General features: G+C 38.2%; 1 protein-coding gene across 4 annotated transcripts in view; it reads left to right on the top strand.

The window, feature by feature from the left end:
* Positions 1-6,371, top strand: part of LOC120537216 (multidrug resistance-associated protein 5-like) — a 163,805-nt gene extending 157,434 nt beyond the window's left edge. For all 4 annotated transcript variants that reach the window (XM_039765980.1, XM_039765978.1, XM_039765979.1 and 1 more), the window contains one exon: positions 3,258-6,371. In XM_039765980.1, coding sequence (XP_039621914.1) covers positions 3,258-3,347 — 90 coding nt within the window. In that variant the 3' untranslated portion in view covers positions 3,348-6,371. The remainder of the gene's footprint in view (positions 1-3,257) is intronic.
* Positions 6,372-14,362: the final 7,991 nt, after the last annotated feature.

The following is a 14,362-nucleotide window of genomic DNA, read 5'->3' as shown; positions in this document are numbered from 1 at the left end:
ATACTACGTTATTTCTAATATCATTAATTTTTTGGTTGAAAAATACAGCAATAGCCTCACAGTTTTTACTGGAAGTACTTAGGAGGCATTCCTTTGAGTTACCTGGGTTTAGCAGACGATCAATTGTCGAGAATAAGACTCTGGGATTACTAGCATTGTTATTTATAATCTTAGAGAAAGCTGATTCTTATTTTGTAGTTGTCTCATCCATGAAGAATGTAACCATGTTTTTATAAGAATGGGGTATGTCATGAAGCAAAAGGATGAATTTCTTTTTACCACATGACTGTATAACATGTTTTTTAATCTTAATTGTTCACTGTAGGCAAATAACTGTATGAGGACACTTCTTGACTTAAGCTGGTTGCTGGTTGTGTAAAGAAAACAATAACATATGAGTGATTGATTTTCAGAACTTTGCATGTATTCTAAAAAATAGTATGTTTGTCATTTAGGCTCATTTTTTTTTACAGTGCAGAGTTCACGGTGGAATGAAGAAGTATGCTAGTCCTCTAATAGCAATAAAATTAAAATGAATGTAAACCACACCATGCCAGTGGCTACTTGATTACAAAACTCTTCCAAATAGAGCACTTCTGTATTGTACACTCACTCTATTTCTCTTTCTATATAAATGCACTGCACATTATCAGTTTAACCTTTTTTATTCAAACAATCAAGCCTACAAGAGAAAAAAAATAAGATATGGAATACTAGAAACTGTGTGACTGCTACACACACATGCACACACAGCAAATGTAAATCCAATCAATCAGTCTAACAGCATAAAAAATAAGAAACTTTATTAAATAAGGAGAACACCACACAGTCCATCACATTGTTTTGGATAGCTAATCTTTCATCCATTCAGTTTTTTAAATCCTTCAGGATATTTACTTCAGCTACAAAATTAAGTTATTTCTCAAATCCTTTTCTGTATGAATTTCTTTCTATTATGCTTTACATTTTTAAGTGGAGTCAATCTGCTGATGAACTTGTCAGATGCATTTCTTCAAGACTAAAAAGGCTTTCTTCTCTTAACCTATTGGGTTATGGTTTGGCCTTTAGTTCAAGCATGCATATTAGTTTTTTTATTGCTTCCGGACATTCTTGACATGAGAATATTATGTCAGCCTAAGCTCTTAAGGGCTCATCCATTGTCATTTAATGTAGTAATATTTCTAAAATGAATTCATCAAGAATACAGGGACACAGTTGGAAACATGTTAAGGGTAAATTAAACACAAACATTAGGACTTTTTTCTTTACACAGAGAACCATATATAGGAAATAGTGTGGTAGACAGTAGGACATTAGGGACTTTCAAAACTAGCCGATGGTATTTTGGAGGAATTAAGTGGATAGGGATGGCCAGTTTTGGTGGGCTAAATGGCCATTTCTTGTCTAGACAGTTCTAATGTTCTAATATCTGTGTTTACCATTAGCGCAGAAACAGGATGTAATAGAATATAATTTTTTTATGTGAATTTATCATTTAAAATAAATTAACATTACATTTCTTTGACACCCAACAATTTAATTTTGGAAAAGGATTTCTCATTCTGTTTCTGGGTTTGACACTTCAGTTTTTTTTCTTTTTTAACAGAAATACCAATTGTATAACGCTAGAATCCCTGAAGCCTACGAAAAAAGTTGTAATGCTGGGCCACCTTAAATTCCTTTGCACTTTCTCATCAGCATCTTTGTCTTGCAAATCTGTTGTTTAGCATTGGCAGCAGGCAGCCTGCTCACTCATCCTCCCATGGAGGCAGCTGAAGTCAACTCAGACGCTGAAGTCTGTTCGTCTGGGTGTGAGGGGTCTAGAAGTGTATTGGGTAAATAATATATTGTTATTTGGAATACATACATTTCATGTGTGTTCCATGTCTACAACAATCTGGGTAAATGTAGGAAGACAGAAAATGTGAGGCAAGAAGTTTTAAGCACAACTAAAATATATCATCTTACTTTAATAATGACAAAATACCGACATGAAGTGTATAATGCGTGAAGACTGAAGTCAAAATATCAAATAAACACTTTCAGAAAAGGTGTAACAAAACAAGTGCGCTTTTATTCAAGAATATAACCAAAGAAAAAGAATTCATTCAGTTTGCATGGTGCTGTCAATGAGTAAAAACCCAAGCCCAAATATCAATCTACACAAATCCAATAAGTCTGCTAAGCTGGTGCAGAGGTAAGAACTGTGTGCTTTAATCCTTTAGCCAGTGTAGGCTATTACTAAATTAAATGAGATTAGCTGATAGTTAGACTTGAATAACTCCTTAAGTGTCTTACAGATCCTTCAGCATTCTGGCTGCTGTGTCCCAAACGTTTGGAATGATGTTGGTTGAACACCATTCCCTTATATGCTGTAAGTGGAATTTGATTAAAAACGACACTAAGATTTGGCAGGCCCTAGACGTGATGCATATGTGCTGCTTCCCAGCCATTTAACTCAGTGGTCAGGTCAGTCTGCTTCATTTTGGGCTGGACCTTCATCCCCGGCAATTTAGAAATTTCAATGCAAAACATGTGTTTTGCAAATTAGATTTTAAATTGGACAGACAACCTGTAATTATAGAAATAAAAGTCTTCAAGCATTCATTAAATGTATGCTAAACCAGAAAATGAGAGGCTGTGAAGAATAAAGCCCAATTAAGGTTTTGGCGATAGCAGTGCATTCCCTGGAACACTCTTCCTAGTTTTATTTGCGAGACCCCATCTGTCTCAACATTCAGATCCAGATGGAAGGTGTTCTCCAAGAACCTAGAAGTGGTGGTCTCTCTAGTAAAGGGCCAGAAAAAAACAGAATTCTTTTGTACAACATACCCTCCTTATCTGCCCTTTACAGATTAGTATATTTAACACAATTGAATCATTTTATTTAACAACCCAAGCATACCATAACAAGTAACTTATTTAGTAGTATAACAACATAACTATGTAATAATGATTAGTAGCAAAACATTTTGCCATTAAGGTCAATAAGCTTGCATATGGTACTATGTATATAACCCTTTAGGTTTTACTCTCTGCATCCAAAAAGCAGTGAAAATGAATACAATTAGTCCTCCACACTCGGGTCTCAACAACCCCCTGCTGGATTTAGCAATTGCCAGTAATGGATGAATGAACAAATAAACAAACCAATATGTATTATTGTTCCTCTTTAGAATTTCTAAAATAAAAACTGTAATACATGCATTTTTCAGATAATCTCAAGGTGTCTCCTTTTTTTTTGTCATTTATTGCAGGTTCTTGAATTCGATACCCCCTCTGCTCTCCTATCTAATGAAAACTCACATTTCCGAGCCATATTAGTTGCTGCCGAAGGACAGGATTGACCAAGATGGATTGCACAGCCTCATTCCTGAAACTTTAGATTTAGTAGCTACATCTGTTTAAAAGATGAACTATAAGCTCTCTAAACATGGTCTGCACTACAAGGAATTGATAAATTCCGCTAATTAAGGGTTTGTCTCAACATAAACAGAATGCAGAATAAAAATTCAGGTAGATCATCTCAGGTAATTGTGGAAAGGGGCCTAAAATGTAACTGGAAAGTCATTAAAAGTGGACTTTTAGGTATTTAAGTTTCTGTAACAAGCGCAAAAGTAAGATGGGGTGCTAAATCAAAATGGGGGGGGAGAAACATTCTACATAAATGAGCCAAATAAAGCACCTGTGGTTGACAATGTGCCCATGCTGGCTGCCTCATAGTCACCAACTGCTCTCCTGCATGTCCTTTAGGGACTAGAGAGCTTAACAAAATGGAGAAATTCTATTACTAATCCAGTTGCACTGAAGCAAGTCACTCATTTAGTAGGATAACATCATGTTTCTAAATACAAGGGCAGGCAATGCAGAATAAAACACAAAATTTGCACACAAAACACAAAATAGGATGAGTTTTCCAGAAAGTTTGACAGTGGGGGAGAGAAGAGCAGGATGACAATTGTCTCATTTATTTATTTTTTTACTGTGGAAAAGAAACGTGGATCTAAACGTGACAACTGCAATCACTAAAGGAAGAGCCACAGAGAAAGGGGTCTTTTGTTCATCTTTTTATTTGAAGATTTTGGACATGAACCTTCTGTCTGGGCTGATATTAATGGAAATCTCATGATTACACAGTAATCTGAATAGTTTTTTCATAGGAGCACTTTTGACATTTGCACTAAATTCTGCTCTGTATGTCATGAATTGAAACTCATAGATCACATTGAATGTGTTCCTTAGCCATTACGGGTAAAACAGTGGTCAGTAAGAATAAAGAAAATATGAACTGGATAGTTTGGTTACCTGAGGCAAGTGGATTATGATTTTAAAAAGATTCACTTAAAATTGCACTATGCTTTGAGTTGTTTTTGACTAACAAGCGTTTTTGGGCAAGGGTCGCATTACTGTCTACGCTAGAAGGTGGGCTTTGCCAGTGCACTGCATGCCCCTACAGGTCCCCATTTCCATTGTAAAGTCCATGTGTGTTTGTGTGTATAAATGGGTCCTTCGATGGGGTGCCATCCTGCCTGTTCTGTTTTGATGCCAGGAAAAAGCCAAGCTGCCCATCATTCTGCAGTGAAGAGAAAGGGTTTAGAGAACGGATTCATAACAGCTTTACAGGTAACATCTAAGTGGAATCACATAGCTTTCTGTGTCTAACAGGTCACTTGAACCAAAGACTACCGAGAGCATCACAGTGTCTTCCATCTAGCCTGCTTGGTCTGCTTATTCTCGGTGATCGAAGCATTTTGCACAAACCTTCCCTTATTTTGTGGACTCGGGTGTTTCAATGTATGCTGCTATAGACAATGTGTCAAGGAATAAAAAAGTTAAAACAAATTGACATTAAAGGTGCTGATTTTTGAATCACATCTGCTGACTATAAATGCTGTACATTTTTCTTAAAAAAAATGATTTTTCAGCTGTTCACTTTAAAGTTGTATACTGAACAGAGTTTGAGGATGCCATTCCTTCTATTGCACTGATAAAAGGACTTTACGTTTCTTAATTTTTTTTTTGGACTATTTTGTTGTTTTAGCATTTTACTTTAAAAACGTGCTACCTGGTTCAGGGATTTTTACTATTGTTATTTTGTTACGAATATTTATTCATTAGCATGCACCTCTGAACCACTATGGGGATTTCTATATACAGTTACATTTAGCATATTTATTTTCTAGTTTACCCACTCATTAAAATAATCACAATTATTGTTGTAGGACATTTTTCAAGCAAATGCTCCACATGAGTGTGTGCCAGTTCTTCACGATTTAATACAATTAAAATGGCGGAATCCTACAGTTCTGTAGAGAACATTATTATTAGTGCCAATATCTCATTGAGATGAGATGAGATTGAGGGTCTTAAAAGGAAATTTGAAAAGAAAAATTGTTCCACGTGAATATTGTTTGAAAAAAATATTTAAACAAAGAACTGGGCTGACGTGGGAGTTTTGCAAATGATGCACTGTGAATGCTTTTTCTTCTTCTTCTTCTTACGGCTGCTTAATTTTCTAAAAGTAAACTACAGAATATACAGCTCCCTCCATAATATTTAGGACAAAGGCACATTTCTTCTTGATTTACCCCTCTGCTTTACAGTTTAAAATTACAAATCAAAAACTTCAGACATCATAATTAGAGTGCACATTGCAGACTTTGTCCCAGACATTATGGAGGGCACTGCATGTATATTGCAGCAGGTTATTTAATGATAAGTAACAACTTCAGTTTTAAACGTCAGAGGTGCACAAACTTCAGACGCTCAGCACAATTCCAGAATTATACAAAGACCAGTACACAACTCCAGAAAGTCATTTTGACCCAAAAATCGGAGCCCACTTTGTAATTTAGAAAACACGCCATGGAATGGATGTAATGATTGGACTTTCCAGAGTGTTTCACTGGGTTTCATTTCTGAATGAGGGCAGAGGATAACTGAACAGGCTTAAAAATCTGTTACATATATATGTATTATAAATTAAGAAGTGCCAAACAGGCCATGTATCTAACTAAATATATCTATGCGGTATGACATTAGCATTTTACATTCATGTGCTTACTAATACAACAGCACAGAATGCAGCGGCCGACTGACTATTTACACCATGTATGCTGTCCAAGAGGCCACAAATCAAATGAACGAGTAACACAAGCACTGCTATTAAACTGAATACGATTGTTGATTTTGCACAATTATTTTCTTTAAAGCAGTATTTTAAGAAACTGTCCTTTGAGATTAGAGATATTCTCTATGAACCAAAATATAAAAATTATGCAAAATGATACTATTTTGTGTAAGTATGTGTGATGGGGGATTAAAAATATGTAACATGGCTTACTTCAATAAAATATAATTTGCGTAATAAATATTGTTTCTTGCATTATTATCATCTAATATTATAATCCAGTCCTCTTCTTTAGCAGATCTTTTTTTTCCTTCGGAATGGCCAGTTTCATTGCAGGAGGTACCTCGCCATGCTGTATGGTAGGTGATGCAGACGCGAGCGTGGGTTTAGATACTTCACTCAGCTGTTAAAGAGCAAAGCAGTGTGTTGGTGACTGTGCTAATGTGGCTTGGGAGACAAAAAAAACAACATCCAAGAACATCTGCCACCTTGGACCAGCGTCCACAGAGTATCTTTATCTGAACTACAGCCTTGTTGTCATTAAGCACAACCTCTAGGACTTTACATGGCAATACCGCTACAAAATCAAATAATCAATGCACATACTGACCACAACAACAACAACAATAACCTTTATTTCTATAGCACATTTTCATACAAATAATGTAGCTCAAAGTGCTTTATATGATGAAGAAAGAGAAAAAAAGACAAAGTAAGAATTAAAATAAGACAACGTTAATTAACATAGAATAAAAGTAAGGTCCGATGGCCAGGGAGGACAGAAAAAACAAAAAAAAACCCAGATGGCTGGAGAAAAAATAAAATCTGCAGGGGTTCCAGACCATGAGACCTACCAGCCCCTGCTAGGCATTCTACCTAACATAAATGATCAGTCCTCATTGTATTCAGGGTTCTCATGGAAGGACTTGATGATGACGGTCACGTGGACTTCTGGCCTTTAATCCATCAATGTAGGGACATCACGGTGCTTTGATTAGGTGGTGGTGGTGCAGGCCGCCACCACAGAAAACCAGAAAAAGAACAGAAGAGAGAGTTGGGGTTAGTACGGATTTTGGAGCCACCATGAATAGTAATGATAATTAATTGAATATACAGAGCATCAGGATTAAACTAAAATGAAGTTATGGGAAAGCCATGTTAGAGTAATGTGTTTTCTGCAGTGTTTTAAAGTGCTCCACTGTATTAGCCTGGCGAATTCCTATTGGCAGGCTATTCCAGATTTTAGGTGAATAACAGCAGAAAGCCGCCTCACCACTTCTTTTAAGTTTAGCTTTTGGAATTGTAAGGAGACACTCATTTGAGGATCTAAGGTTACGATTTGGAATATAACGTGTCAGGCATTCCGATATATAAGATGGAGCGAGATTATTTAAGGCTTTATAAACCATAAGCAGAATTTTAAAGTCAATCCTGAATGACACAGGTAACCAGTGTAGTGACATCAAAACTGGAGTAATGTGCTCGGATTTTCTTTTCCCAGTTAGGATTCTAGCAGCTACATTCTGTACTAGTTGCAAATGATTTATATCTTTTTTGGGTAGTCCTGAGAGGAGTGCGTTACAGTAATCTAGCCGACTGAAAACAAAAGCGTGAACTAATTTCTCAGCATCTTACAATGATATAAGAGGTCTAAGTTTTGCTATGTTTCTTAAGTGAAAAAATGCTGTCCTAGTGGTCTGATTAATATGTGATTTAAAATTCAGGTCACAGTCATAAATTACTCCCTAAATTCTTTACCTCCATCTTGACTACAGCATTATATGCAAAATATATAAACACAAAAGACAAATATACATAATCACAACCAATAAATTAATACTAGGCTGACCCGCCTTTTAAGGCGACCGACTTTTAAGTTGACCACTTCTTAAGGCAATTCAATATGTAGATCAATTTGATATTTTATACAAACTCATTAATTTGGTTATATTGCATTTGAGCGGTATTACTTTAATACTCGTAGTTTGTTATTTTTGTGATGAAATTTAAACTTTTTTTCTATATTGAGGTCACCCTTTTGAACCCCCCTGATATTTACTACACGGTGAGGCATTTGTACTCCATCAACATTAATTATTTCCAGAGACATAATTTTGTCTATTTTTCCAGCGCATCGCGCACAAAAGAAAGGGAATGATGGGAGAACCAGAACTCTGCTCACATCATGTCGCTTCGTACCGCAAGCTGCAAGTAGTAAGTCTGTGATAAGCGGAGTACTGCTATGCTTTCCACTCACAGGACGGAAGGACAATCCCGACCGCTTTTATATAGTAAGAAAGAAGAAGAAGACATCGCACAGTCTGGAGTAGAAAATCATCTTTTACCTGGAAAAACGAAACTACAAATCCCATCATGCATTGCAAAATGGACGGGGCGTGTGTGAAACTCCGCGCCTGCGTAGCACTCACGGGATGGAAGGACAATCCCGACCTCTTTTATAGAGAAGGATTACAAGTTCACAAAACATTAAAGTCCTTTCCAAAGTAGGACTACTTAAAATGTGTCCATGATTGGGATTTCAGCTCAGTGTTTGTTTAAGTCGTTCCTGCCCTGTGCCAATGGCAGAGTTGGTGGGTCTCTTTGCTTATCTAATTTATTCCATACACAGTTTCTTTAAATTCTCAGGAAATTAAAACACGTGCAACAAAACAAAAGAAAGACCAAAGTATCCAACTAAGCAGGATGCTCTATTAACCGAAGGAACAGGCTTTTTAATTTTAAACTTGCTCAAGAACGTGTACTGTGGCCCTCTGCCTATGTGTGGCTCTTAACCCCAAAGTGGTCTGAGTAAAGTTGTTTTCATTTCATCACTCAGTTCCTCATCAGTAAAGAGGCGACTCCCAAGGAGCAGACGTGAGCCAAGTCTTCAGGCTCTGCTTCTCCAGGGTGGACTCGCTTCAGTAATGAAGTCGTATTTCTCTGCACCATGATACTAACTTCTTCACGCTCGCTCTCATTAGAACTCTGTGATTGTTTCACTTAGCTTTGCTGCTGCCTTTGGCTTAAATACAAATAATAATCCATTATTAACTAATTTGTCCAAAACAGTGTCATTGAAGCCAGTCCATCATAGGACACAATCATGCACAGCCACTCACAAAACAACTGGGACTACAGGACATGGAACCGGCAGAGCCAAACACAATACCTTCCAAATTTCCATATTTGTCTTTTAATTTGGATGTCTAAAATATATTATTAATGGTCAAAGTTTAAATTTCAGATATCTGTACTTGATTCAGAAAGTAGGCAAACCCCGTCACTCTCTTCACACTTTACCATGATGTAGGTTTAATTTTAAATGGACAAATTTGCCATTTTCTCCCCATCAATCTACACTCAGAATCCCCTAATGACAAAATAAAAACACGTTTTGAGAAAGGTTTGTAAATTTATTACAAATCAAAAACTGAAATCTCTCATGTCCATAAATATTCAGATCCTCTGATGTGGCCCTCCAAATTGTGGTCAGGCGTGTCCTGTTTGCTTTAATTAGATCATTTGAACAATCTAAACAAGAACAGGCCATTCAGCCTAACAAAGTTGACCAATCCATTCCATTTAATTCCTTCAAAATAACATCAAGTCGAGTTTTGAAAGTTCCTAAAGTCCTGCTGTCTACCACACTACTTGGTAGTGTCTATGGTTCTCTATGTAAAGAAAAACTTCCTTAACAAGTTTTCAACTTTGTCCCTATGTTCTTAATGAGCTCATTCTAAAATAACAATCATGTCACCTCTTAATCTTCTTTTGCTTAAACTGAAAAGGCTCAGCTCTTTTAATCTTTCCTCATAATTCTTTCCCTGTAGCCCTGGAGTCAGCCTAGTTGCTCTTCTCTGGACATTTGTAGAGCTGCTATGTCCTTCTTGTAGCCTGAAGACCACAACTGCAAACAGCAGTTCAGACAAGGCCTCACCAGTGCATTATAAAACTTGAGCAGAACCACCTTGGACTTGTACTCCACACATCGTGCTATATAACCTGACATTCTGTTAGCCTTCTTAATGGCTTCTGAACACTGTCGAGAAGTTGATATCATAGAGTTCACTACGACTGCTAAATTCTTCTTATAAGGTGTACTCTCGATTTTCAGACCTCCCATTGTATATTCAAACCTAACATTTTTACTTCCTATGTGTAATACTTTACATTTACTGACATTAAATTTCATCTGCCACAAATCTGCCCAAGCCATGTTTGCTGTTGAAGCCTCTGTAATGAAAACTAATTAAAGTGGAGATGTTTCTAGAACTTGACTGGAGTCCACCTGTGGCAGACTGAATGCATTGTTCTTCATGGAAACTCAAGAAGGATTCAGAACTGAAATAAGCAGATGTGAAAGTGGATACCTGGAAGATGAGAGTGTCTCTCACTAATGCCTAAATGACATGAGCAGTGATTCCAGTCTAGCAATGATTCACTTGGAAATTCAATGTAAAACATTACCTGAAAAACACAAATATTTTAACAAGTGTCCTTACTATAATTTTAATAAACAAGTGAAAACTCCAGAAATCCAACTTAAACCTAAACGGCTTATCATCATTGACCGGGCTACGCTCCAGCCATCCAGGTGTCAGTAAAGTCTGACGTTCATGTCATGTGTGCCAGCTGGTGCTGTTGTTTCTCCTGTGCAGACTGTGGCCGGGTCACTGTCCTCGTGGAGTCTGCATGCTCTCCCCATGTCTCCTTTACATGCAGTCATTTACTCCCACAGTGTAAAGATGTGCGGCTCGGCTTGTGACTGAACTGTGGCTGTGTGAGTGAGTGGGCCTCTGGTGGCCATCAGAAAATGGGTGGATTACTTCAGTGACTCTTGACTGTCTAATGGGAAACAGAAATACTGAAACATAAACAATATATCTGCATTTCTCTTTAAACAGAAATAGAAAGCCTTTATTGGCATTGTCATTGTTGTAATATTATGTTGTCATTGTAAATCAGCATTGCAAATAATGAATGAACTTTACATATTACATAAAGTTGTTAAGGGGAGGATGTCTATGGTTTATAACAAACTGACCTGAATAAAGTGTGTACGAAGCTCTGTTGTTGTTCAAAAATGGTAATAAGTAATGTATTTGTTGGTAGTGGTGAAAAAAAACTAAGGCACTGCCCCGATCTTATTTTTCCAGACTAAAGAATATTTTGTTAAAGATAAGGTTGTAAAAGAAGAAATACTGGAGCAATTGCTCTTCTGTCTTTGCAGGTTTTTACTGACCCCTTGTGTGCAGTAAACATGCAGCAGCCATCATGAAGAGGATTAAAAACACGACAGTGGGCACAGAGTCACCAGCATTATTGGGGAATGGTAATGAACCTGCTTCTCTGTGCATAACAAATAAGTTCTAAAATGGTTACAAGGAAAAACAATGTGACAGTTATGTGTCATTAGGATGCTTTAGTCACATCCTTTTTTGAAGAATAGGATGCATGCATTTTATAACTAATTAAATGCATCTGATATAAAGATTATTATTATGAATATGCCTAGTAACCATTCAAAAGATAGAGCAGAAAAATTTAGTCTTTCAGAGGATTTTAAAAAGGATGGTTTATGACTTAGGGTGGCAGGATTGGCACTCCAGCCACTGTAAAAAAAAAAAGAGTGTCTAGTCTAGTGTGGTGCCGAGGTGTCCCCCGCTGCCAATCTAGGTGGTTCATCGTGTGGTGGGTGCCTCCAAGCTACATATTTTAAATGGGTTCATCACACACATTTTCATTTAACTTGACAGTCACAAAGCCACTTAATCTAGGCCAGAGTCTGGGGGGACACAGAGTCTATCCCAGCAGCCTCAGGCATGACCACCTCATGCAGATCCCCCACACTGTGCCAATCACCCTAACATGCATATCTGGAGCTGTAAGGCAGCAGTGCTAACCGCTTTATGGTCTATGTTTTCATTTTATACCTTTTATTATTATGCAGTGTAATTATACTAATGGATATTTTCATACATAAGGAAATAATGTAGCAATTTAAATGGAACTATTAAAATGCTATATATGTTTTATACACTGTATAGTTTCCCTGCCAATATTAAACATTAAGCATACTCATAGTTTATTAGCCTTCCTTAACATTATAGTATAGTTATACAGTATACACAGTTTCCCCAACAACAAACCATGGAGCACAAAAGACTTGAAAGCCCCATTGAATAGGAAGAAGAGAGCGCTTGGGTCTGGAGATAAAGATGAAATAAAGCAGGTGCAGTCAGAACTGAAGACGCAGCACTGAAAGGGGAAAGCCCGCTACAGAGACAAACTTGAGCACAAATTAAAACAAACCAACATGAAGGAAGTGTGGAATGGGTTGAGGACTCTCATTGGCTATGAGCAGGCTGTAAAACATGGTGAAGAAGGAAACAACAGCAGAGCTAATGAACTGAACCAGTTCCTCAACAGGTTTGACTCATTCTTGTCAGTATGGCCACCGCCCAACAATGCTAGCATCTGTGTGCCAGCTGAGGAAGTTCTAGAATTCCAACTGCCATCTGTACCCTGCATGACATTCCCCCACAATGACATCGCGCCTGTGGTCTCCAGCCCCAGCTCCCCCACACTCCCTGGATTGTGTGTCTTTGCTGATCAAGTGAGGAGAGAGTTGGGAAACAAGTCTTCAGGACTGGATGGTATCAACCCCAGAGTGCTGAAAAAATGTACCAGCCAGCTCTGTGGGGTCCTTCACTTCTCTCTTTCCCGGAATTTGCAGAAGGTTCCCCAGCTGTGGAAAACATCCTGTGTGGTCCCAGTGCCAAAGAAAGGTCACTCCAGTGATCCCAAGACCAGTTGATATTACTTCATACATCATGAAGACCTTTGAGAGGCTGGTCCTAAAACAGCTACGGCCCCTGGTTTCAGAAAATCTGGATCCTCTGCAGGTTGTCTATCAGACACATGCAGTATAGGTGTAGTAGTTGCTTTCATCTATATGCTCCACAGAGAATATACTCCACTTGGACAAAGCCAACACCACAGTCAGGATAATGGTCTTTGACTTTTCCAGTGCCTTTAACACCATTCTGCCTTATTGACTGGGAGAAAAGCTCAAGGCTTTGCATCTTGATGCCTCCACAATCCCCAGAATCACGGACTACCTGAAAAAACAGCTGTGTGTCAGACATGGTGGGGTGTAATACTGGAACACTTCAGGGAACTGTGCTGTCTCCCTTCCTGTTCATCCTCACCACCCTCAGACATCCATCCGACACAACACCAGCACTTGCCATCTACAGAAATTTTCAGATGACTCCTCCATCATAGGCCACATTAATAATGGAGACAAGTCAGAGTAGGAAAGTCAGCATCAGCAAGACAAAAGAGCTGGTGGTGGACTTCAGGTGAGCCAAGGGATCTAGTCCCTGAGACCAGCCATCATTCAGGGTGAGGATGCAGAAGTGGTGCAGAGCTGCAAGTACCTGGGGGTTCACATAAACAATAAACTGAACTGATGTGAGAACACAGTGGTTCTGGACAAGAAGGGCCAGAGCAGACTGTACTTATTAAGGAAACTCAGGTCTTTTGATGTGTGCAGCAAGCTGCTGGAAATGTTCTATCAGCCTATAGTAGCCAGTGTGGTGTTCTACATCACAGTCTCCTGGGGAAGCAACCTGAGCTCAAAAGAGGCACAATGCCTGAAAAATCTTACCAGGAAAGTCTGCGCCATCCCAGGGCAAAACCTGGACACATTGGAAGCTGTTGTAGAAAAGAAGATGGTGGCAAAATTGGATGCCATCATAAAAAATCCCCTCCATCCCCTCCAGGAGGTGCTCTCTTGGAATAGTTTTAGCCACAAGCTCATTCCACCATGGTATACTAAGAGAAGTGCCTCTGGGGGTCTTTTTGGCCCAGTGTTGTCAGGCATTTCAATGCTTCCTCCCAGAGCACTTTTTAAGTTTATTTTGAAATGCCATTTTGAAATATCTGAATATACATTTATTTATTTTTCTTTATAGATCGATTGATTAATTGGTAATATTATTTGTCCTGTGAGTCTGTATCATTTTTATGTTTCAGTTGCTGTATACATGTGAATCTCCCCATAGGATAAATAAAGTTTATCAAATCAAATCTAATCTAATCACTGGTTGTTTCAGTGATAAAGGCTTTTAAGTTCCAATTGTTGAGGATGAACTTGAGCCATGTAGTGTGAGTCTAAGGCCAATGTCACATTACACAACTTCTCACATGCCACATGGTGGATCTGGT

Source organism: Polypterus senegalus, chromosome 10 (assembly GCF_016835505.1).
Source record: "Polypterus senegalus isolate Bchr_013 chromosome 10, ASM1683550v1, whole genome shotgun sequence".
NCBI classification, from domain to species: Eukaryota; Metazoa; Chordata; class Cladistia; order Polypteriformes; family Polypteridae; genus Polypterus; species Polypterus senegalus.
Note: the sequence above shows the minus strand (reverse complement) of the source record. Positions and strands in the feature narration are given on the sequence as shown.